This window comes from Alligator sinensis, unplaced genomic scaffold (assembly GCF_000455745.1).
Source record: "Alligator sinensis unplaced genomic scaffold, ASM45574v1 scaffold839_1, whole genome shotgun sequence".
Taxonomy (NCBI): Eukaryota; Metazoa; Chordata; order Crocodylia; family Alligatoridae; genus Alligator; species Alligator sinensis.
The window spans coordinates 4,149,545-4,173,486 of record NW_005841885.1 but is presented as its reverse complement, the minus strand read 5'-3'; the positions used below and the strand labels follow the sequence as shown (position 1 = coordinate 4,173,486).

General features: G+C 38.0%; 1 protein-coding gene across 2 annotated transcripts; it reads right to left on the bottom strand.

Annotated features, from left to right (window-relative positions):
* Nucleotides 1-65: 65 nt before the first annotated feature.
* CCDC174 (coiled-coil domain containing 174) lies at nt 66-19,866 on the bottom strand. 2 transcript variants are annotated; one of them, XM_006017804.3, is made up of 11 exons: nt 19,740-19,866; nt 15,776-15,880; nt 14,857-14,957; nt 13,841-13,899; nt 12,691-12,871; nt 9,264-9,359; nt 7,592-7,728; nt 7,085-7,179; nt 6,054-6,201; nt 4,693-4,845; nt 66-2,252 (listed from the first exon to the last, which is right to left on the bottom strand). In XM_006017804.3, the coding sequence occupies exons 1-11, from the start codon at nt 19,779-19,781 to the stop codon at nt 1,969-1,971; spliced, it is 1,401 nt and encodes a 466-aa protein (XP_006017866.1). In that variant the 5' UTR covers nt 19,782-19,866; the 3' UTR covers nt 66-1,968. The 2 variants fall into 2 exon arrangements, with proteins under 2 accessions (XP_006017866.1, XP_006017867.1); XM_006017805.3 differs by having other exon boundaries at nt 4,693-4,842.
* Nucleotides 19,867-23,942: the final 4,076 nt, after the last annotated feature.

The following is a 23,942-nucleotide window of genomic DNA, read 5'->3' as shown; positions in this document are numbered from 1 at the left end:
TTGGGTGAATGGAGTACAGAGGGTGTCAGATATCTCACCAATGCTTTGGAGAAACATACAAGTAACTTAAATGCTACTAGAAACAAAACTGTATATTAAGTGCCTATACATTGGGCTCTTACTGGAAAAGATGCAAGTATTAGACTGCCATCTGGTGGGAATAATCTTGACTCATTTATCAGAGACCGTGCAGAGGAAATATCCAGTTTTGTGTTGTTGCCGACAATGACTATATTAAATGAGTTTTTTAGATCAGTAAGAACAGTCAGACAGAGCATTTTTCTCTTGCTTTATGATAAGTGAACTGGCTAAATGATGTGAGATTTTTAATAAAACAGGCATAGTCATACCATTTTGTTTTGATGCTTAAGATGACCTTTTCTGTAAAAGTTTGTGGACAGATGCAAGAGCTCAAACAATTTGTTATGTTGGAGAAGTTTTTGCTACAAAATCATTTGCATTCCAAATAACTCAAAAGATGGAAAGTTAAACTGTGCACAATATAGATTTTCCTGCTTTTGCACTTTTTCACAAATGCTGAATCTTTTTTTTAACAGGTACATAAAACTAAATTTTTTTCAGAGCTCCATACTCCACAAATAACTTTTATAGAAAATCTAGACTTCTAAATGACTATGCTCAGGGTTACTGCTTCTAGGGGTTGAGAGAAAAATTTAACACAGTAAACAGATTGAATCTGGGAACAGAATGTCTTCCACACACTGCCACACCTGCTGAATGACCTTGCACAAGTCAGTTTAGTCCTCTGTGCTGCTTACCAACCTCCCAAAACACTCCAAAATCCTAGGATGCTGCATGATCTTAAAAGAACAAAATATCAGCAGCTCTTTATGCACACTTTTGTGGCTTCTACAGAGCTTATTATTTTGATACCAAATTTAGTTTGCCATTTTGACCTACCCATATAAATATTATCAATCTGGAAGAGTCACACTCAGATTATATCCCAACTGCTTTTTTAAAATCAGAGCTTAAATTTTCTAAATAACAAATCCATGCCCCCTGCTGTCTAGCTATTTGAAGCATAGTACTGTAATTTGTACCTTCATTCTGCAAGTATGACAGTAGGGCAGCATATAAAAGTAATGCCACCCTGTTAGTAAATGGGTTGAAGTAATGACACAAATGCACCTAACAAGAAAAATGGTACTTTGCAAACCGTCACATCTAAGCCATCATCATGTCGTACTTAGTCCAACCTTCTTGTAAATATGTAGGCATTATTTATTGATTTACACAGTGCCACTCAAACTTTGAATATTTTATACAATTACAAGATGTAAGCAGATCTTTTGAAAGCAGGAGGCACTATGACAATGTGAACAACTCCACATAATTATTTAGGGATGGGGAAGTGAGTACTATCTTACCCAGTTTTGTCCAAATACGAAAATAGGTAGATGCATGTTTCTTATAGAAAATATAAAGTTTAAATTTAATCCCAGAAGTTTTGGCTGACAAATAAAGGTGATCATTTTAACTTTTTTTAAAGTATTTGATCATATCATCACTCAACTTGATTTTCAGTTTGTAATAGACTCAAACTATACATAAGCTCTTCCACCAATGGCCCTTTGAGGAAATAAAATAAAAAATCTCACCAAAAGAATTAAAATTTATCTGGAGAGAATATCATCTCTATTCATGATTTTAAAACCAAGACATAAATGTACAGAAATAGCAAAAAACACATAAAGAATGATTGTTGTATCAAATAAATACTGCCACCAAACCATGGGTTTTTAATACAGTTGGAAGTACAGCCCTGAGGGAGCAAATATGTGGCTGTGTGTTGTGACAGTTCTAATACCCTTGGTTCATATGAGAGATTTCATTATTATGAAAACCAATCTCCCCAAGGTCTGGAAAGAACAAAAGATGAATGCTTATAACACAATTATATTTCAATTATTTAAGTTAAGATTCTTCCTTATGCTATAAATAAGCTCAAGTCACTTGCTTGTAATAAGACAGCATGTCATCTAGACTTTGGTAAAGTGGCTGCTGATTTGGGGGGCTGTTGTAGTAAGTCTGCGTTGATGGAAACTGCTGGTTCGGTGCCGATTCCGGTTCCAATTTCTCATGAGAGGGTTCAGGCCTGTTCCAACTCTGGCTTTTTTGGTTGCTGGCAGGCTTTTGGCCCCAAAAGTAATTAGAAGGTGGTGCAAACTCTGGATCTCGTTCATCTCTAAGAGCGGACTGTCTCCTTGACCATAGTCCGGAAGTAAAATCTGTTAAGATACAGAAAAAAACATGGTAATTTGTATCCAAGTTTTACTGTACAACGATGATTTATGTTTCCTTCCTAGGAAGGTATCCCCTCCTTTCACAGTTTAGTAGCAAAGGAAAACTGAGTTGCTTAAAGTCACTTGTAAAACAGCTTTCTACTTATTTACAATGATAGGCTGAATTTCATCTAAACTCAAGGAATCAAAATAACTTTTAAAAGCATTAAAAAACTTTCACCATTCACAATTTTAATTTTAAAAAGATATAGTTTTTAAATAATCTGGTCACTGGTTTATAGAAAGTTGCTAATAGTAAAGGGATAGCCCAAGTGCAAAGCACTAAGGGCATTTTTAGATATGCTCTGGGGGTGGGAGGGACAGCGCTTTAATTAGAGCGGCAGCAAGAGCCACTCTCTAAAGTGCCACTGTGTCTCGTGTACAAGTGTCCCTGTACTTAAAAATGGTGGCAGGGCACTTGAACTGAAACTCGCTTGATAAGCTTCAGTTCAAGCACGCCTGCTGCCATTTTTAAGCACAGGGACACTGATACACGAGATGCAGGAGGTTGCTGGAGCGTAGTAATTGCCATGTTCCAGTAGGCTCAATTAATAGAGTAATTGCAGCGTGTCAGAGCAGCCTCTGTGCTCATGTATAGGTGCCCTAAAATTTTGAAAGTATTAAAAGAAGACAATCATGTCAAAGTAGTTATTCTTAAAATGTACTATGCCCTCTGGTGGTCTTGGATCAGTTGTATCAGTTGTTAATGTCAGCAAAAGTGGTAGACACCTTAATTTCAATGTCAATGTCAATGCTATGAAGTGTTGTGTTGCAATAACTCAACTTTATCATATTTATAAAACTAAATAGTTTTCAACTAAAATTCAGTGTTTTGAGTGTCTCTTTAAAACAGCTATGATTTCTTCCTCAAAACCCATTTCAACTGGCATGTAGAAATTGATGGATTTTACATATTCCTGGGACAAAAATCCTGTGTGCATATTCAGCAAATAGATCCCCAATAAAAATTGTTTATTGTTATGCTAACAATAAAAATATTAAGCACTAATAAAAAAAAAGTACATCAGTAGAGCAGGGAGTTGCATCTATCACATTGTTTAAGGTGCTGGTGCTAAAGTGGTTACAAATCATAGACTGTAAACTTATTTCAAGTTTTAGTTTTAATATAAGGCTAGAAATTATGTATATAGACCTGTTAGGTCCTACTGCAACACAGTTCAGATATGCAAGTGGCAGCTATTCAATGAATATATATTTAGTATAGCCTTTATTCATGCTATCAGCTAGGGGATCATCAGACTGGCTGACACCAGAGTTAGTGCAGGGTTAAACACAAATCCAAAGTACATTCCTAGTCTATTCCTTTTATGCATTATAAGTGCTAATGTCAGGCATGCATCATTGCATACTGCTACTTGGTGATTAACGATCTTTATAATTAACCTTTATGACTACTGTACCCAGTTAGCATTGTATCATTCTACATACCTTTCTAGGGATCAATCATGTCTGGTACTATGCCTAGTATCTTTACAATTTACTGATTAATGAACTTAATCAAGTACAGCATCCCCAACGCATGTATTGTCTCAGGTTTGATTTTACTATCCTATGTGCTTTTATCAGCTATCACAGCTAGTACTGATTCCATCTATCTCAGGATGTTCTTGAACAGATCCCAAATGTTCTGATGCATTCTGTTGTCCTTCACAGAACTTTGGATCTCCAAGCTTTTAACTTTTTTGGGTCTGCCTTATATATAGCACCTTTTGTATTGCAATTATCTCTACTACAATAGCAGATGGATGTCTCAGGGCCCTGCTGTGCCTGTAATTCAGACAAAGCCCTCACTTTAGATCCAAATGTACTACTTACTATGCACGAAATAGATCAATAGATTCTTGCTTGTATTTGCCTCAAATTGAGAATCCCCTCCTTCAGAGACCTACCTGACAATGCCTACCTTTTCTACCCACTCAATGTTTCCTCATTGCCTTTTGTCTGTTCTCAAACTCCATCTGTCTCCATAGATTCTGTTTACATTATTTGATGCAATACAGAATCTATTCATGCATTTCAAAGTGAGACTCTTGTGTTACACATGTGACCCCTCATATAGCACAGCAATATACTACAAAATAAGTACAGACAAAAAAAATCATACTGTTTACAATTTCGTGGACCTCCCATGAATGCAAGCAGAGGATAATCTTATAGAACATTACACCACCTGCTCAGGTCATAGCCAAGGTGGTTAATCATGGTAACGGGCACCAGAAAGAAAGGGGAAAAAGAAAATAGTTTCCTTTACTTCTCAGTCCCATTGCTGCTTATCACCAAGCATAACTAAGAATTGGGCTCATTCTATTACTTAAATAGCATTGCTTCCAATCCCACGTTAAAGTTCATAAGCTAGTTTTCTTACCTTTGCCTTTATCCCACTCGCGAACATATGGCACACCTGGCTTGGTATCTTTTCTCTCCTGAATGATAACCTCTACTTTCCTACTTTCTGAAGCAACTCTTGCAGCCATGGTGGCTTCTGGCTCAGCTGGTACTGGACCAACTACTTCATCTGCTTTTGTTTACGAGAGAGAGGGAATAAGTTTGTTATTGACATGGCATGAGTTTAGATACAAACATCACAGGATGCATACAAGCGTAATAGCTGTTTACATTAATGAAGTCTACAGCAGTTCTCTAATTAGAACAAAATGCATCTGACTGGGAAGATGGAAGCTTTTTAATTACTGCATACTAGTTCACAAGTGATAAGGAATAAGCCAGATAATCAAGAAACAAATCTATCAAGAGACACTTCATTAGGTTTCAGTGATACTGAAAGGCAGCTGAAGATGTGTTGCCTAATAATTGAAGCAGGAATTGGTTGAGCTATATATACTGAAGATGGGAAAATAGGTAAAATTAAAACATTAGCATATTTCCCCAGTCACTAATCATAAAAAAAATTAGTGGTATTCTTATTCCTTTTCATAATAATAAGACTTAACACAGATATACTACTTTTATTTTCAAAACACTCTTCAGTTAATCACTGGTTCAGCACTGTGATGGGGTATTAATTGGGCCATGCATCCATTTGTACATCCTCATACAAAAAAAGTCCTGTAGCAGAGCTGGTTCTTGTTGAAGAAACGAGTCATAGTTATGACGTTACAACAAAACTCTGGCCTCTGATAGTTGTACATTGTCATTAGAAGACAAAATCCGGCCCCTTACCACCACTTGCACTTGTCTTATTTGTATGAGTATACGGAATCTGGCCTCTCTCACAAGACAGTTCTACAACTAAAATGAGATGTACTTCTTTGTACCATCCCATCTTAAAACAGCTATTAAAATGCCTGCTACTCTAACTTTAAACAACCTGCTTAATTCTTGCTGGCAGGCATGAATGCTGCTGGTACTATAATAGACAAAGTACATCACTCGCTATCCTATGCATAAAAAAACCCCATTTTAACAAGATTCATAGATTGTAAGGCTGGAAGGGACCTTGGAAGATCATCAGGTCCAGCCCCCTGCACCAAGCAGAAAAGACAGCTGGGGTCAGGTGAACCCAGCAAGGTGACTGTCCATTTTTACATCTGTGTGTAATTATTTGACCTGTTAATTTTTTCATAGTCCCACAGTTTAATATATGTAGAATATATAATGCTGATAAATACAATTAGCAAAATTCAGCCTAAACAACCTATTTTCCCCCCATAAGCAAAAAGCGTGTTTAAAAAAAACAAAGAAAAAAAGACTTGCAAAAGTTTGTACCTCCACCTTCCAGTTGGATTTCATTTTCCTCTATTCCCTCCTCTTTTAATCTCTTCATCTTCCTTGCTCGAAGCTTAGACAGTCTTGATTCCAGAACTGCCTTTCGTTTTTCTTTTACATGTTCACGTTTTGTTCTTTGTTCTTGAGTCTTAATGACAACAGAAGATATTCGTTAATTAATTCTCAGGCTTGATTACAATCAATTGTGCATTTCCCTCAACAGTGCCCGAAGCAAACAGATTATCAGCTACATTATCCTAATAAGGAAAAATCCATCCCAGTCTTTGAATGCAGTCTTGCAAATTCTACCAGACACAGAACCTGTATCACTAATTTCAAATGGTGAAGGTAGCTCAGTGAACTAGTTAACTATAACAAATTGGATGTGTCTGCTTTCAAGGAGCTCTTATCTCTATCACACTTTCCCTGTAAAAGTACTTATTTCACATCTTAGTTGAAAAATTCAGAAGCTAAAAATAGGATTTTTCACCGAGGCTACATCTATCCCCAACTCATGGATGAAAAAGCCAAAACCAGTAAGTTCTTTGGCTTAGGATGTAAAATTTCCTTTAATGCATTTATCTATACCTCTTCCACCTACAACTGCTTCCCAAAGTTTATGCAATAAGCACTTCTTTACATATTTTATGCTTAGAGACTAATACAAAATGTGATCAAGTTCCTCAACTTTCAGAGCCAACTTCCCTGAGGGTATATTTATCATGACTGCTTGCAAGTGGCAATTTTGAAATCTATGTAAACATTCACTAGAAAAGCTACAGTAAACAAGCATTTTTTTTTAATGCAAACCTTCAGGCTACCTCCTTTGAAAAAATGTCCCCAAATATTTTGCTGTTTAGTTATCACAAGTCATGAGTGAACAATTCTGAGCCTAAACACATTTACAAAGTTGTACTCAAAACAAGGTTCCACAAGTACAAGTAATTTATTATTTGTATGACTGTAGTACCTAGGAGTCCTGTAGCCGAATCAAAATACGATTATGCCAAGACCTACTTTTAACCCCGTACCTGTTCTCTTAGCATATCCAATGTCTCCATTTGCTTGTTTCTTAATTCCTTATCACGAGAAAAGGAAAAATAACCAACACCAAGCTGCCTGGCCTCTGAAAGGAAGGAGGAGTTACAACAAGGTTATATTTTATCAGTTAACAATCATCACAGCCCACAATTCACCGTGCTATACTTTAGTAGGAAGAAACCTGCTAGGCCATTGTGTTCTCTGTCTTGCTTGTGATTCAGACCTATTCCTAATAATAAACAAACATTTTTGTCCAGTCTAGTTTTAAATCTGATGAAGCATCCTACCACCTTTCCCTAAGAGATTAAATGATTTTCCCGATTTATTTCTCCAATTAACAGAAGAATCCACTCTCTCTCTCTGGGAATTGCACAGAATCATTGTTTAACAGAGGTGAGAATTTATATCTATGGGAATACTTTTTTATGCTTTGAGATAAATCATACTTCTTCCAGAAATCGTACAGTGAAGATAAACCATATAAAATAAATACATGCCATTTTCACGAATATCTTCATAATGTATGGGTCCCATAGGTTTCTTTAGGGCCTCCTCTTCCTCTTTTTCCCACTGCTGCCGCTGAATTTCTCTTCTCATGTCTTCAGAGAGCAGACTCTTCTCATCAGTATCTTGTCTAATAAAGAAAGCAGGATATGGATTACAGAATATAAACTGTGGGTTCTGTGCAACTGAACACCAGAAGCATGGGCTATGTAGGGCACTACTGGAAGAAAATGAAGGTATGCCTCCACAGCATAAATGTAGTGCTGAGCTGAGAGCACTGCGGAACTTCTGGCTCATGCCACAGTCTACATAGCACTGGACAAAAATATCAGTTAGTTTTGGAACCAGAAGCAATGTGACTATATTAGTGCTGCAGTATGCAGGCATTAATATGAAGCTGCTATACTGCTTCCGGTTTTGAAGCTAGAACATGCAGAGCTAGGCACATAGATAAACTTGTGCCATTACAATGATGAATGAAATATACAAATTAATGCAGTTTAGAATAAGGACTGCTATACTCCCCTCTGACACAGTATTCTAAAAAAAAAGATCCTTTAAGATGGTACCATTTCCACAGGCTTTGTGAAGTCACTATTAATTCAAAATGCAAGGCGAAGATGAAGCTCAACAGAATATCCACCAAAAACCACACTTTTCTTGGCATCTGTTGTGAAGCTGATACAAGACTGAGCAGCAACATTTTAGACTTAACATCAGAGAATGAAGTAAATTGAAAACAATAATGTACTGGCAGTGAATTCAGCTCTTGATCTCTTCTATGCAAGATATAAAGTGGAAAATACCTTACCTTTTGGTTTTCCTTTGGAGAGAAGAAACAGTTCTTTGTCCCATAACCTAGCTAAAGCAAAGCCTGCTGGCAGATCATGAGCAAACAAAGCATTTATATTTCTCGTTTTATTTTTAAATGATAAATATCATGCTGAAGAATCCTCAAATGAGAGAAACAGGAACTTACACTTCAACTACAATAAAGCTTTGATCATGGAGACTCTAAATTTCTTTCCAATATAATTCTCAGCTCTGTCATTACAGTTTTATCAGAATAGATGTAATGACCAAAACAAACAAATGGTGCTCTAACAAATTCATTTGGAATGTCACCCTGTATTTGCCTTCCTAAAAAACCTTGTAATCAGACCATTCAGGCTGGAAAAAATTTGGAGGGATTGTTCAGAGTTCAATAAATTAAATTTCATCAGAAAAAGGACCACAGTTGAAAAATAAATCAAGTATCTGTCAGGTCACTAACTTACTTTTTTTAGACATTTGTTTTATGGTAAAATATGGGAGCCAATGCTGCAATTTAAAAACAAGATGACACTGTATGCACATGCCTATCTCTTAAAGGATCAATTGCTGGAGCAAAATAAAACAAACTTTGGACTACTGCTTGTGTTTCAAATGGAAAGTTTTGATAAAATGAGCTACCTTTTCCCCAAAACTTCATAAGAAGATTGTAACAGTTTAATAATAAACCAACGATAATGCACGCTGTTTGTTTTAAACATGAACAGGATCAAATTCTACTGCTATCAATATAAATGCAGATATTTTTATGACACAGGGGAATTTTGGATTTACACTAAGGTAAAAGCAGTTTGTAAAATATTGTAGGAGAAAATATTGCCACTAAAGCCACACCTTTTCCCCTGAAGCTCTTTATCCAGTTTAAGCAGATCTGGCAAATCCTTCTTCATACAACGTCTAGATCGGCCTAAGGAATCCACATAATCGACCCTGAAATTAAAGGGAAAAGAATTTTATAAATGGAGTTTTATATCCTGAGATTTATAGAACTCTTATCCAGTAGATAAAAAGTTTAGTACTTTCCCAAGAATATTCACCCTCTCAGTGTCTTAAGTTTACCTCCAGCATAACAGTCAATAGAAACAGGATAAAAGTATGCATTTTTAAGAGAGGCCATGACAGATTTATTGTATTTATATATTGTACTCCATCTCATGCTCAGCCTGTCGCCTGTCTCAGACACAAAATAGTTTAAAAACTCTTTAAAAAGTTACAATATCACATAGCTCCAAGTCAAAATAAAATTATGAACACAGTATTTGCTTCCCGTGGAGAAAATAATGATGCAACATTGACTTCTGACAAATTTAAATTGCTACAGTATATTTCAATTATCAGTCTAAGGCTCATTTACTAAGGATTTCAAGTGATTTTTATCTCAGTTGAACAAAGGCTGTGTAAAATGATAGCAAAATGTTCCTTTGAAACTCTAAAAGAGATGGCTTTATGCAAAGCTCTTTATCATAGTGAATGCTCCATTTATAGAATCAGATAAACAGAAGTAGTTATTGATGCTAAAGAACTTGGCAGCATTAGTGGACCAAGTGTCCCAATCATCCAAGTTTTGAAAATTCAAGTCACAGCTGACAAAGTACTGCTGATCCAGAATGAAATATGATCCCTAAGGCTAACTTTGAAACACTTGTGCCTTCACAGGATCACAGGAAAGCAGGGTTAGTAGGGGTCTCAGGACCTGCTCAGGGATCATGCCCATCTAAATCATCCTATGCAAACATATGCCTACCTTTTTCTTAAAATTACACGAACAATTATCTTGCACAACTCCCATGCACAATCCCCCAAAGTGCTAATACCCTAACCTGACACAGGTAAACAGGGGGAAGAGGGCACTGCCAATGTCCTGCTGCTTCAAGGACAGAAGTACTTTGTTAAAATACACTTGAGCGATCCAAAGAAGAGGACCATGCCGGCTGCACTCAACACCCAGTGCATCTTGAGGAAGCCAATACACATCCCTGACTCCTGTAGCACTAGGAGGGGAAAAAATACTTCCCCATTCCATGTCGTAACCAGCAAAGCCCAGAAGCATGGGAAAAAACAAAACATCCTCTATTCTGCACAGCAATGTGACTAACAAACAATGATAGCAGAAAAAAAAATTCCAGCCAGACCCACTATTTATTATGGTTAGAGAATAGTAAATATGGCATTGTCTAAGGCCTTTTGAAGATGGGGGTGCCATTGTGCTGGATACTGTACAAAAGTAAGAAGAGAGGCAATTACTGCTCCAAAATGTTTATCAAGACAGTAATTAGATTTGCCCTCCTCCTTTTATTGAGGTGGTACAGATACATGTTGAAAAAGAATACAGAAAGTGGAATACATTGGCTCATGTTTCTGAAAATTAAATGTGATCAGAGCACAAAATAGCCTGATAGTTTCATCTCTGACTTACATGGTATTTTACAGATGTATTTGGTAGCTGTGTTGGTCTAAGACAAGAAGAAATGCAAAAATCCAGAACTCTTGGTTCAGAGATGATACCTTTTATTAGACCAACTGGGAGAATTGCAAAAAAAATATCTTATTATTAGCTTGCAGGAAAAGATAATTTTTTTGCGACTCTCTCAGTTGGTCTACTAAAAGGTATCATCTCTGAACCAAGAGTTCTGGATTTTTGCATGGTATTTTACAGCTTTTTAGTTCTTTGCCCTCTGTTAGCTCCACCTCCCATCACACATGGTGAGAGAGATTAGAGGACATTCCCTATCTTAACCCAGTAAATTACAAAACTTGATGCCATTTTTGCAAACTGGTTATTGCTGTTTTAAGTTGATTCCTGATAATAAAACCTCCAACTCCATAAACACTTTTCCTTGTGAATGGACAGGACTATCTAGACAGAGAGGCTTCATAATTATTTCCAGTATCTTTAGCAGGAGATTATCATCTGCCTGAAACAGCTACAGAAGTGTTAGCAATACGGTTAGCTTGAAATTCTAGAATTTAAATGTAAGGGAGGGTCAGAAACCATATTTGTCCTATAACTGAAGAAAATCCATACAAAGCGTAGTGCCATGTAACCAAAACTATTGCTGTTTTGGACAGCCCCATGTCATCAAGAAAAAATAGCTATTCCAAAGAATAAAGAGGGTGTTGCAAAAAACACAAAAACAGTCTCTATCAATAATCACATTTAGAACTGCCCTAAATTCACCAGAAAACTAAGTGGACCTCTTTAATACAATTATTATTTTATAGCATATTTCCCTGAACAAAATATGTCAAAGTTATATGAACTGACTCAAACTCTTATCATGTGTTATCAATTTAGAAATCCTAGTTGAGGAAGGAAATTTTACGTGGAAATTTATTGGCGATTTGAAAAACGAAATGCTGGGTAATTTTTTGGAAGAAGTAAGATTTTTCATTTTTCAGTCTAAAAAGGCTATGTTTAAAATCAGAATGATTTTAAGTACTAGGTAATAACTGTTGATTCTGTTACAACTTAGCCTTCAATACATATTATAACTCAAAAAATTCCCAAGTCTAGCTGCAATGAACAAATCAATCCTAGCGAGAGCCTCAGGGACACTACAGGAATGTACTGGAAGGCAAATAAATCGTGCATTCTATTCTGTGACATTCTTCTCTCATACTGATAACTGAATTTAAAGGGAATAACTGGTGGGTTACCTACTTTATCATTTAATCTACTGAAGTGATCTGAACAGAGATAAAACAAGAATCCAAGAAAGCTACTGGGTTTTCAAATAGCTGCTTCAGCAACAGACCTGCAAAACAGGACTGATATACAAAGATTCCATCTCTGGCTTTTAAAATTTAACTCTGACTTAGGAAAAGGCCCAGCTGATATCATCTGATCTGTATAATGGAAGACTTCATCTGAACTCCCTAAGAATCAGTAACAATTGTATTATTTTATATGCCACAGAAAACATGAATTTGAGGAATTCAGTGTAAACAGTATCATCTTGCTCAGTTTTGATAAAAGAAAAGAGATGAAAACAGCAGTTAAGTAAAACTGAACTGCAAGTTTACAGATATTCAAAACCGAACAGATTAAACTATGTGGAAATAAGCTATCCCATATCGTGTCCTTCCTACAACATAGAAAAATCGATGTAAAAGAATGCTTCTTGTGGTGAAAGGATGTCACCATTCCTAAATACGTTATATCAGCCAAAACAACTGTAAAACAGATTGCCCACCCTGTGAGATTGCTAAGAAATAAAAAACAGACTTGTTTCAATGGTTCTGCCCATTGTATATTACCAACCATTCTTCACTGGGGTCCTGTGGAGGTGGTATTTCCATTTCAGGTAGTTTTTCTTCTTCATCTTCCTCCTTTTCTAATGTCTTTCTAGAAGCTTCACTCCTACATAGATCCTGTACCTCTCTCTGATTGTCTATGATCTTCTGAGTGAAATCCACAAGGTACAAATTCTCAGTTTCTTCATCTAGGGCAGAAAATCAATTCTTAGATAGCAGGCATCAAAAGAACAGAACTGAACAAGAAATCAATATGAAATAGCCACAATCAGCTCTCCAGCTGCAAATGCCCTTGACTATGCTATCAGATAATACTTTAATCTCATCTAGTGCCAAGCAAACTCAGAATTATAACCTGACTCCTTACTGATGAGCTGCATTTCTGAAAGCAACTTTGTTTAAAGTAATAAATCATCTTTGTACCATACAGAAAAATTCACAGATAAATACCCACACACTCTCTTCACAAAAACCGTTTCTCTATGAGCATCTGTTGTGCTAATCAATAGTTTCAATGCTCATTTACAACATATAAAATAAAACCATCAGAATGAACCTTTTCTTTCAGTTTAGAAAAACTGATATTAAGATAACTAATTTGAAGGGAGAAAAAATTATTTAAGAAATACATAGTCTATATGAAACAGCTAAATAAACCTGCAGCAGGATCCTTTAGTCATTCGTGTAGTTTCCAAAGTGGGTATTAAAAAACTGTCCTATAGAATTGGCTACATGAAGAGCATTCATATAAGTCTCTTCCTCCACAATTAGAAACTTTTCATATAGTTTACTGTTCTTGGGTTTTCTATTACGAATCCAGAATACACCTCTCTCCCAATGACAAAGCATAATGAACCCACAGTTCTCCATTACAGCTTCAAAATGTAATAATCTATTTTTCTTTCTCTGCAATATAACCTGTGTCAATCAGTTTATACTGTATCTCTAAAAAGGCCTGTTTAGTTCAAAAGCAAATGTTTATTGATTAACAGAAGTAATGTATTTCAGAGCTGAACAGCTGTCAACTACCAGGTGGTTAAGGCCAATTTTGTAGCCTAACAAAATAAAAAGCAAGATTTAAAAAAAACAAACAAAAAACAACAAAACCTAAAAAACCCCCAAACCCCAAATGCTGGTTTCACACTTGTTTTGTTCACCTGGAAAGTCTCCTTTAGTCATCTTCTCATATAGTTTTGCTTTTTCTTCTAGTTTCTGCCTGAAAAGAAAATGTTGTTAACGTTTCAGTATGACAGATTTCAAATACACCCCAAAAAGAATAGTTTATCATCACTTAGACTGCAACAGAATAAGCAAATGCTGAAATACATTTGATACTTGTCTTTGAAGCCCTTTTAACCAAAGGCTCCGAGTTTTTCCTGCTGTGCCCCCTACCATCCTTGTGCTGCATTAAGTGCCAGAGAGACTACTAACTATAGCTGGAGGAAAATGCAGAACCCTGAAATCTATTCTTGGCAGGTAAACAAAAGACAAATGTTCCTTTAAACTTAACTGCAATTTCTTGACATGTATAGATATCTGATTATAGAGTCAGTATCATGAAACATTTGTAGCAACATTACTGCAGTTATCAAAGAGATAGGAACATCTTGAACAAAGCAATTCTTTTCTAGCAATGAGATATTGAATACCCACCACAAAAAGAGATGCTTTCCAGAAAACATGATTTGGAATGGACACTGGATATGACTACCCTCAGAAACCTAAGCAGGTTCTGATTAGGGTACTAGAAGCCTTTCTCTGAATGCTTCTAAGAAACAGAACTTCTAATATATAAGAATCATTGCCAAAAAATTGAGATTATCAATTATATTTTAACTCGGTATTATACTGTAGAGCTAACTTAGGCTGATGATTGGTCTTTGGTGTATAGAATTCTGATGTTGTTTTGTGCCTATGCCTCTCCTGACACAGAAGAAAAAAATCAAGACCTCATCACATTTTGACAGATATAAATATTTATATATAGATATTTTCTAAAGTAGCCTGAAGTAAGACATTACATAAGAAATGAACTAATTGCATCCCTATAAAAACAAATTACTTGCTTCTCCTTTTACCTGCACACTACTATTTACAATATCCTCTCCCTGCAACTGTTAAACATTTTGTACATTTTGCATATACTGCATCTCTTATAATGCCTAAAAGTCACCTCGCTTTATCTAATGTTTGCTGCTCTTCAATCTTCTGCTCAGCATCTTTCTCAGCTCGTCCTGAAACCCCTGTGTTCTGTTTGTTCCAGATGCTTGGTTTCTGTGGGACATGAGTTTTTAAAATTAGATTTCAACTATGTGTGGTTATTGAAGAAAAATCAATCTGTAAAGAGAAAAAAAGCTGCAGATAACTATTAGTCTAACCATTTTAAATTTAATGATCCATCTCCTGTGCTGATGAATGCAGCAGGTAGGTCTGAACAGCACACTGAATTACATGCAATATAACAACTCAGGAGAGGAAAGCCAGTAGAGAGAATCACATTGTTTTTTTATATTTAAACATCTGGAGACTGAATAGTAATGTCCATGGAGATCCTATGGTATTTATTTATAACTGCTTTAAAATAAATTTCATCCAATCCAAAAACTGCTTTTATGGCTTTTAGTAGTGAAAATTTTCAAGAAACTTCCAAAGACTAAACATGGCTTTGTGAAAACAAGATAAGTACTGATATAAAGGTATCAGTGAATATTAAAAAAAAAAGTTTCCAAACAAATATGGTCAACAAAAATATTTCATTGATCTTTCCAGATACAATTAATAATGGCATCAATAAGTAACACAACACACAATTTTTATGGGACTATTTTTTCAGGGTTGTATCACTTGACCATCTGGAGAATGTGTATTAAAATATGATGCACAAGGAATGAGAGGACAGTTTTAGACTTTGTGCGAAAACCTCAAACAGAAAGAGGATGATAGAAATTCAGTGAAGACCACCATCAAGAGTTTACAGTTGAACTGAAATACTGTATTGACATGTTCTTTTGATTGTCTAATGCCTTATTTTTTCCATTTTGTTAAGTAAAAAGAATAACAATAAAGATTCACTCATCATGACTTATTTCTACCTTATTTGTTGTTTTGGGTTTTACAGGAACTCCAGCATCTTTCAATAGTTTTTCTTTCCTGAATTCTTCTTGCTTTCGGAAGAGTTCAGCCTTCAAGTCTACCAACTACCTCGGCAGAAATAAAAACAACAGAAGTTACCAAAGGAAAATAAAAGGAAATTCCTAGTGAAAAAGCAAGACTGTGGAGCTATAACAAAATCGACTGCATTTCTGCCATGGAAATGTGGAGCAGGAATTTAACATTTAAAAATTTACAGCAGTATCTAGAGTTCAGTAAACCAAAATAATGACATAAAACACAATGCACAATAGGTGGTTTAAAAAGTTATTTATAGACAGTTGCTATATTACTGATCCTTCACTCCATGACGGGAAATTTGCAGGGACAGAAGAGGTATCATTTCATACAAAGCTATTAACAGCCTCCGAAGACCAACGAAAACAGAGAATATATAGTAATAAAATACCTGCTTGGTTTAATTTAAAGACTAACCTGTATGAAAATTTGATGACAATTCCTTTTCAAAGAAGAGTCTTAACTGATTGAGGTTAGTCTTTATAAAAAATCTAACTCTTTGCACACTATTGTTAGTTGCTTTTCCTGTAAACGTTAACGTAAAAACTCCCACTTGGCATTATTCGCCATCCCATGTGCTATTCAGAAACTTCATTAAAAGGGTGCGTGATCTTTAAGTACCCTTTAGGAGTGTTCTTGATCATGTTTTCTTTCCTGCCACTCCTGTAGAAAACACACTGGTAACATGTACCTTAACCAGGTAAGTGGAAAATGTTTGGTATTAAAATGCATCACAAATTTTAGCATTTAGCTACCTCACATAATGTCACAGAGGAAAAAAAAAGGGGGCCGGAAGGGAGCTCAGGAGGTCATTTAGTTGATCCCCCGACCCACTGCTCAAAGCATAATCGTTATCATGATACAAAACAACGCTAACCAACCTAGATTTTCCTGAACTGTTTAAAGTGCTGTCCCATAAATTCACCATCAAAGGCTTTGTATACAATTTTATTTATTCCTATTGCTCATTGTTACAATGCAATTGTTATACTATGCTGAGAAGGGGAGTGAAGATGGAAAAACAATGCTCCATTGATTTTTATTAATAAAGTTGTTAGTGAGAGCAATACAAGATATGTAAGCTAGAAGTACTTTACTTAACCTGAAGTAAGGTGACATTTTTACTGTTTATCTATTTTGTGCAATCTGGGTGGCCTCTTAATGAAGTTTTTTACTACTTCCATATCTGGGATTTATAAAAGCGCCACTGCCCTGCAGACATGAAAAAAACTATAACTCTTGGTTCCAAAAGGACAATTTTCTTGCCATTTTCCAGTTGGTCTAATAAAAGGTATCATTTTGGAACCAAGAGTTCTAGTTTCTTGCATGTCTTTTTGTCTCAGACCAACATGGCTACCAAGTACAACCACTGCCCTGTAGCGACATTTCAAAACCAAAAACAGTTTTTGATAGCACTGTCTCACTTCAACTGATTAAAAGCAAGGGAATATCAAGTTACAGGCCATCATGCAGACATGCCCTTACATCCAGAGAGAATATTTTCAATAAGAAACTGCTTCTTCACACAAAATTTCCTGCTGCCTCCTGCAGGTCAGGGAATCTACTCAGGTCTCCCTCTAACAGTCAAACACAAAACCTTAATTCCAGTTCAGAAACACGAGCAAATTCAGCATTGTGTTTGTGGAGTAAGGTATATACTGTGTCACAGCACAGCAGCATTTCACCTTACAGGCAATACATTGAAATCTTTGGAGAAAAAGCACCAAGATGCACTCTCTATTTTTAAACCAGTGAAAGCACTGTGTAATTTTGTGAGCATTTGATAGGGTGGAAAGGGCAGCTTGTTGCTCCTTGAGCAGAGGCTCTCAACTTGTTTAGATTCAAATCACCCCTTATCAGATTTGAGGCACCCCGCAGACAAGTGCCTGCTCTTAATTTTCAGTCATTTTTTACTATGGAAAAATACTAGAGTAATTCTTCTGCTGCAAAGAACTCAGAAAGACCACAACAAATCATAATGTTTTTAACCCTACAAATTCTTAACTGGATGATAACTCCTTTCAAGAAATAGTCCTAACTAAAGTTAGTCTTCATAAAAAACGTTAACTCCTTTTTCATTGTTTATAGAGTGCTTTTCTTGCAAACATGAACATAAAACTCCTGTAGGTATTACCATATTTCCTTGAATATAAGACGACCCCCGCAATAATCAGATTCTATATATAGGAAATTTTATAAATTTGTGATAATTATGCATGATATTAGTCCAATGCCAAAAGGCTCATGATTTACCATATAGTTCATTGGGCTGGGCCCCAGCAGTGTCAACGGGATTTCATGCCATGGTGACCCCATAACTCAGCACTGCTCAGTATGTGCGTACATACTCCAGGCACCCGCCACAAAGAATCCATGTGTTATTTAGTCCCCGACTCATGACTAGAACTGGATGGTTATGTCATGGGTCCTGAGATGCTGAGCAACCTCACAGTGAGCAGGGCCACACTAACCATACGCAACTGGCTGAGAGAGGGAGGGACAGAGGGATTCTGGGTGAACTGTTTGGGGCCCCATTTGGCATTGTTAGCCAGGCATCGGAGGCTGGTGAAGAAACAAGACTCATTGGAAATAGGACAGAAAGGTGCAGCTCAGCTGTGGGAGTGAAGAGGAAGTCAAAATGTCTGCAGTGTAATGGCTCAGCATGACTTGAAAAAGAGCTGGCGCTGCAGGGGACTGCACTTAATAGGCACTACCACATACCTTACTCAGATGGGCTAAACTAACCTATCCACCGTTCTGGCATGGGTTAGGAGGGGAAGTAAACAGAGAGAACAAAGAGGACAGAGATGCAACTGGACCCGGAGACAGCGAGAAGGACTACAATAGGGTCAGCAGCAGCGGAAGTGACAGTGACACTGAATGAACTGAGAATTGTAAACCCCAAATTGGGGTTTGGACTAAGGGACTGCAATGTGGGTAGGTGAGGGTGGATGCGTAGAGGCGCAGGCGCGTTTATTATAACCAGAAGCGTGGGTTTCTTAATACAGTTTTAGGATGTGTGACAGAAAGCTTATGACAGAGAATGTATATATAAATAAAACTCTCTCTCTATATATATAGAAATACATTTTAATTTAAAAAAACAAACAAAAAACCTCTTCCCAGGTACTAACCCATGCCAGAAAGTTAACGTATAGCTACCGTCCCACTGTTGTTTCCAGTGGGAAGATCTTGGCTTTACACTGACTTCATGGAGCCGGGAAACTGCTCCCTAGCTTGCCCCTGCGGCCGTAGGGGCATCCTAACCCCACGCCTCTGGGCCTGGGCCTACATGTAGGATGCCTGCCAAATGATTTGGAAACATCTGAAGCCCGAGGCGGGGGTGGAGGATGTCTGCCGCTGGCAGGGCCACACACCGTTCTTAAACAACTCACGAATTTGGATTGATTTGGTTTGGCACATGAAACATTTTCCTTCAAATTTTTTTTTTACAAAAAAATCTTTTTGACAGGTTCCCATTAGCATCTAAGTTTTTTTTGGTGTGCACGCACGCACACGCACGTCCCAGCAGCATGTCTGCCCGACGTGGGCTGTGTCTTATGGTCACGCTCAGCGTTGGCTGCACAGGATCCACTTCCCGGCCGGCTGCCATGACGGAGCACGGCCAACTTTTGGCAGCAGTTTAATGACGGGCAATGAGGTTTCCTCATCCACTGATGCAAGAGGAGGGGCTGCTGATTGAAGGAGGAAACCTCGCCTTGTATTTGAGTAAACGCGGTCTTTCCCATCCCACGGGTGACCAAAACACGTCATTCACGAGCTGCGTGGTCTTGAAACACCCCTTGGGCCTGCACCAGGAGGGCATCTTTGTCCTGCTTTTACAGGACAAAGGGGGGAGGGACGTGACCCACCGGCCCCGTGGCTCACCGAGGCAGCCGTCACATCCAGCGGCTTCTTCCTGCGGTCCATGGCGCGGGAACCGGCTCCTCAACCGTCACCGGGAAGCGCCGCTCATCGCCATTTTGCTGGCATTTTGCGGTGTTGCCGTAAAGCGCGGCACTAGGCAAGCGGCGGAGAGGCCACAGCCGCCAGGGAGGGGGTCCTTTTGCGACGCCGTAAAGCGAGGTGGAGCTCACCCTGCGCCATCTTGGTGAGGTCAGCGCGGGGGGAGGGGGAATGTAGGGGCGGGGCTTGTTCTGTGCCATGTTGGTGAGGTCGGCGCGAGGAGAGGGTAGGGGCGGGGCTCCTCTGCTCCAAGTCTTGCGCTGCTTTCCCTTGGGATTGCTTCATTATCTCTAGATTATTTAATCACTGTTTATTTTAGACGGTGAATTCATTTAAATAGTTTAATTGTTCATTATATATATTGTTTTAACTTATTCCTAGTTGCCAGTTATTTTAATGGTTACGTTTCTTGTACTTTGCTTGCTTTGAATTGTTTCTAAGAGTGCATTATTCCCATGATTTCTAATTGCGAATTATTTTAATGACGTGAATGACTGGTGATGTTGATCATTCTAACTGTGTCGATTTGAGACTCATTTTACTTATTTATAATTCTTGATTATTTTAACCGGTTTGGGTCATTCACAGATTCTCATCATTTAATTGCTTTGGTTCTTTTTGATTGTTTTTCGTTATTGATCGCTGTTAACCATTTTACTTTTTCATTGTTTTTCATTGCTTTAAATTGTTTTTAATTATTCTTCCAATTGCCTCCTATGTTTCTTCGGTTTCATCTTGCCAAGTTACAGATGCTCATTCTCTTGAGTGAGACCTGACTTCTAGGGAATATGAGTTCAAATAGCTGTAGGGCGGTCTATAGGTTTGCCTTGTGTGTTTGTGTATCACTTATAACGAGGTCCAGCCTGCTGTGGTTGGTTCTGGTGGTAGTGTCTGACCCACCATCTGTCTGTTGGAATTTAAGGGCTGCTCAGTATTTCTAAAGATCCAGCCAGTAATTTGAAAAGTTGGCCCAAGAGTGCAACCTGGATCATTTGAATGCTATGAAGGCACAGTGATGAGTGAGTGGTAAGTCGATGCAAAATGGGTTTGAATACTTACAGTTTTGGGGATTGCTTATTGCACCTTACAGATGGTAGGAGATGAGAAGTAGTTCTGTTTATAACATTGCATTTTGTGTAGTTTAAGTCTTAGTTTGCCTGCGGCAATGGTTACTTTTTAATTGAATTTATATGATGATTCATAGATGTTAGGGTCAGAAGAGACCTCAATAGATCACTGAGTCCGACCCCCTGCATAGGCAGGGAAGAGTGCTGGGTCTAGATGACCCCAGCCAGATGCCTATCGTAGGGGAGAGCACCACTTCCCTTGGGAGCCCATTCCAGATTTTGGCCACTCGAACTGTGAAGAAGTTCTTCCTAATGTCCAATCTAAATCTGCTCTCTGCTAGTTTATGGCCATTATTTCTTGTGACCCCCAGGGGCGCATTGATGAGTAGAGCCTCACCAATTCCCTTCTGCACCCCCATGATGAATTTATAGAGAGCCACAAGGTCGCCTCTCAACCTTCTCTTGCAGAGGCTGAAGAGGTTGTAGTTTAACTATTGGCATAAAGCCCTCATGTCTTTTGGAGGTGAGGATTAAAAATGCGATTTTGATCCTATGACAGCTGCTTTTTGTCTGACACTAAAACCAAATGCGGAAAAGCCAAGTCTATCACAAGGAGGTGATAACACTTGTATTCGCTAGGGATCAGCCCAGAGGGAGTAGTAGCGTTCACTCCACTACTATACCTAATAAATGCTGCACTTTGCCCTCCCCACAAAGTCGCCCGAGACCTTTCGAGTAACGTCAGGAAGAAGAAAGTTGATTTCCTGCAGGCTACAGTACACTCTAATTCCTTTTCATTGTTGTCGTTCATTATTCCTTTTTCATTATTCCCCTTTTATTCCCAGTGAAGACCTAGGACTATAAATGGTGGTGGTTCATCCTTAGTATGCGTAAAAGGATTAGCAATTCAGCCCAGTGTTATAAAAGAAAAATAGACATCTGTTTATATTAAAATGGAATATACTAGAATGGGGGTGTGGTGTATGACAGGCAACATGACAATTGCATCTAAACCTTAACCTTCTAGCATACAATACATGTTTTGGGAGCTGGGAATTTGCTTCAGGCCTGTAACTAAGGTAAGCATATTTAGAGACACTTACAGATAGGAAATCTCAAATCTTCCTGTTTAAATACTTAGGAATTTACAAATAATGTTTCCTTGTTCCAAGGTGTAAAGGACTGACCATGGAATCTAGAAGAACAAATTACTGGAGAATATAAAATGAATTGAGTATTGCTGGCTGGACTTGATTAGGGCTGATTAAAAGAGAACTGGGTGTAGAAGATGGGAGTTGAAGATAGACAGTAAACCTTATGCCTGTATCAGCTGCAATCAGGAAGGATAAGTGCATATGGCTGGAAAATGGGACAAAGAATGGGGTGGTGGAAGAGGAACAGCCATGCTCTTCAGTAGGATCTCACCACTACAAGTCACTCCAGGTGCTAATTTATCTGGGGAAATGTGTATTCTAATGTGCAACCCTCAGTCATGGTAGCAAAGATAAATTGCCCCAAATCTAAATCGAGTGTGGGTTCTGAAGTAGAAAATGAATGAACTACTAATCTTCCCATGTCATTTTGGGGCGAGGGGGAGTGAAAACCTCAACCTTTCTTCCAGTCTCCTCTGTTCCAGTCTCACAGTGCAGTGCCTTTCTCACAAAGAAGTCATGATTCATGGCTCCCAGATTTGTGCATGTAAGTTCGTACTCACAGTCACACAAACGAAGCAACTTGTATATGCCGTAACACAGAATTGTTGTTAAAAGACAAGTAATCCAACAACTAAGTGCCATGCCTTATCCCTTTCCTTAACTGAAAATGAAAAATTATGCTAATACACTTGATTTTTTTTTTTCTTCCTAAAATTGGTTCTGCAGACTATTGTGGTCACCTCCCTACTTTCATGCTTTTGAGATTCTAAGATTGAAGCATGGAATATCTGGCTCTAAAAGCACAATAATGGGTAGCTATTTGGATAGCTTAGCCTCTTTAGGTCTTCTGATCTATGAGGAAATAAAAACATTTGAGCAGCTTCAAATCCATTCAGGTCTCTGTTTAGTAACCTCTTTATAGCCTTCCTGTCTCTTTCATCTGCAGCGTAATCTCTGCTAAAATGATTGTTCAGAAGCCTTGTTTTAATGCCTCTGCTAGCTACCGTCACCTGTGTGCATCAACTCAAAGCTCCTTTGGGCCTCCTGTAGCTCTGTTCTTGCTTAATATTTAACTTTCATTTCCACCGCCGGCCATACGCCTGATCTCTTCTCGTCGTGGAGTGTGGCGACAGAGCAGATACCATGTCTTCACTGGTTCTGGAGGTCTGAGTTCAGGTCAGAGTTTTCTTCAAGTAACTGTGTACTTACTGATTTGGGCCAGGGAGTCGAAGGTGGCTAGATATGATGCTGATCACGTTGCTCCCAAATGTGCTGTTAGGCTTGGAGGCATCTTCCTTGTCAACTTCTCTTCTTTTTCACTCCCATTTTTTTTTTCCTCTTTGCCTAGAACAAACTCTTTCTGGGCTGGAAGCCCCTTCTCTCCTCAGAGTCTACAAATTGACCTTTTTATTTATGACTCTCATTCCTCTTTATTTCTGTTGTCCTTGTCCACGCTATTCTGGAGCAGAATCTTTTTCGACTAGGTCTTGTAAAGCACTTTCAATATCTTGGTGCTAAATAAATGTTATGTCCACTGTTGGAAAACTGTTGGTTGATATGAAATTAGTTCAATAACTTCAGTTTATTTGCTGGTCGATTTGGGGGGGGTCTGTTTTACCAGCACCATCTATGCAGGTTGCATTGTCTGATCCTCTAGCTAGCAGTTTTGACAGAGAATACAAAACCTGCATTCCTCCCCGCATCCAACTATGAAAGTGTTTCTCCCAGGTTGTAGTTTCAGATCCATAACTGGCGTTATATGGAAGAAGCAATCGTACACGAAGGGCTTAGGATAAGGAAGTCAAGGAAAAAATGCCTAATCCATTTGAACCTCAGGAAAAAATTAAAATGTCATTTTTTTCCCCCTAGAGTTCCAGAGTTCAGGTTTAATTCTTGGAAAAATA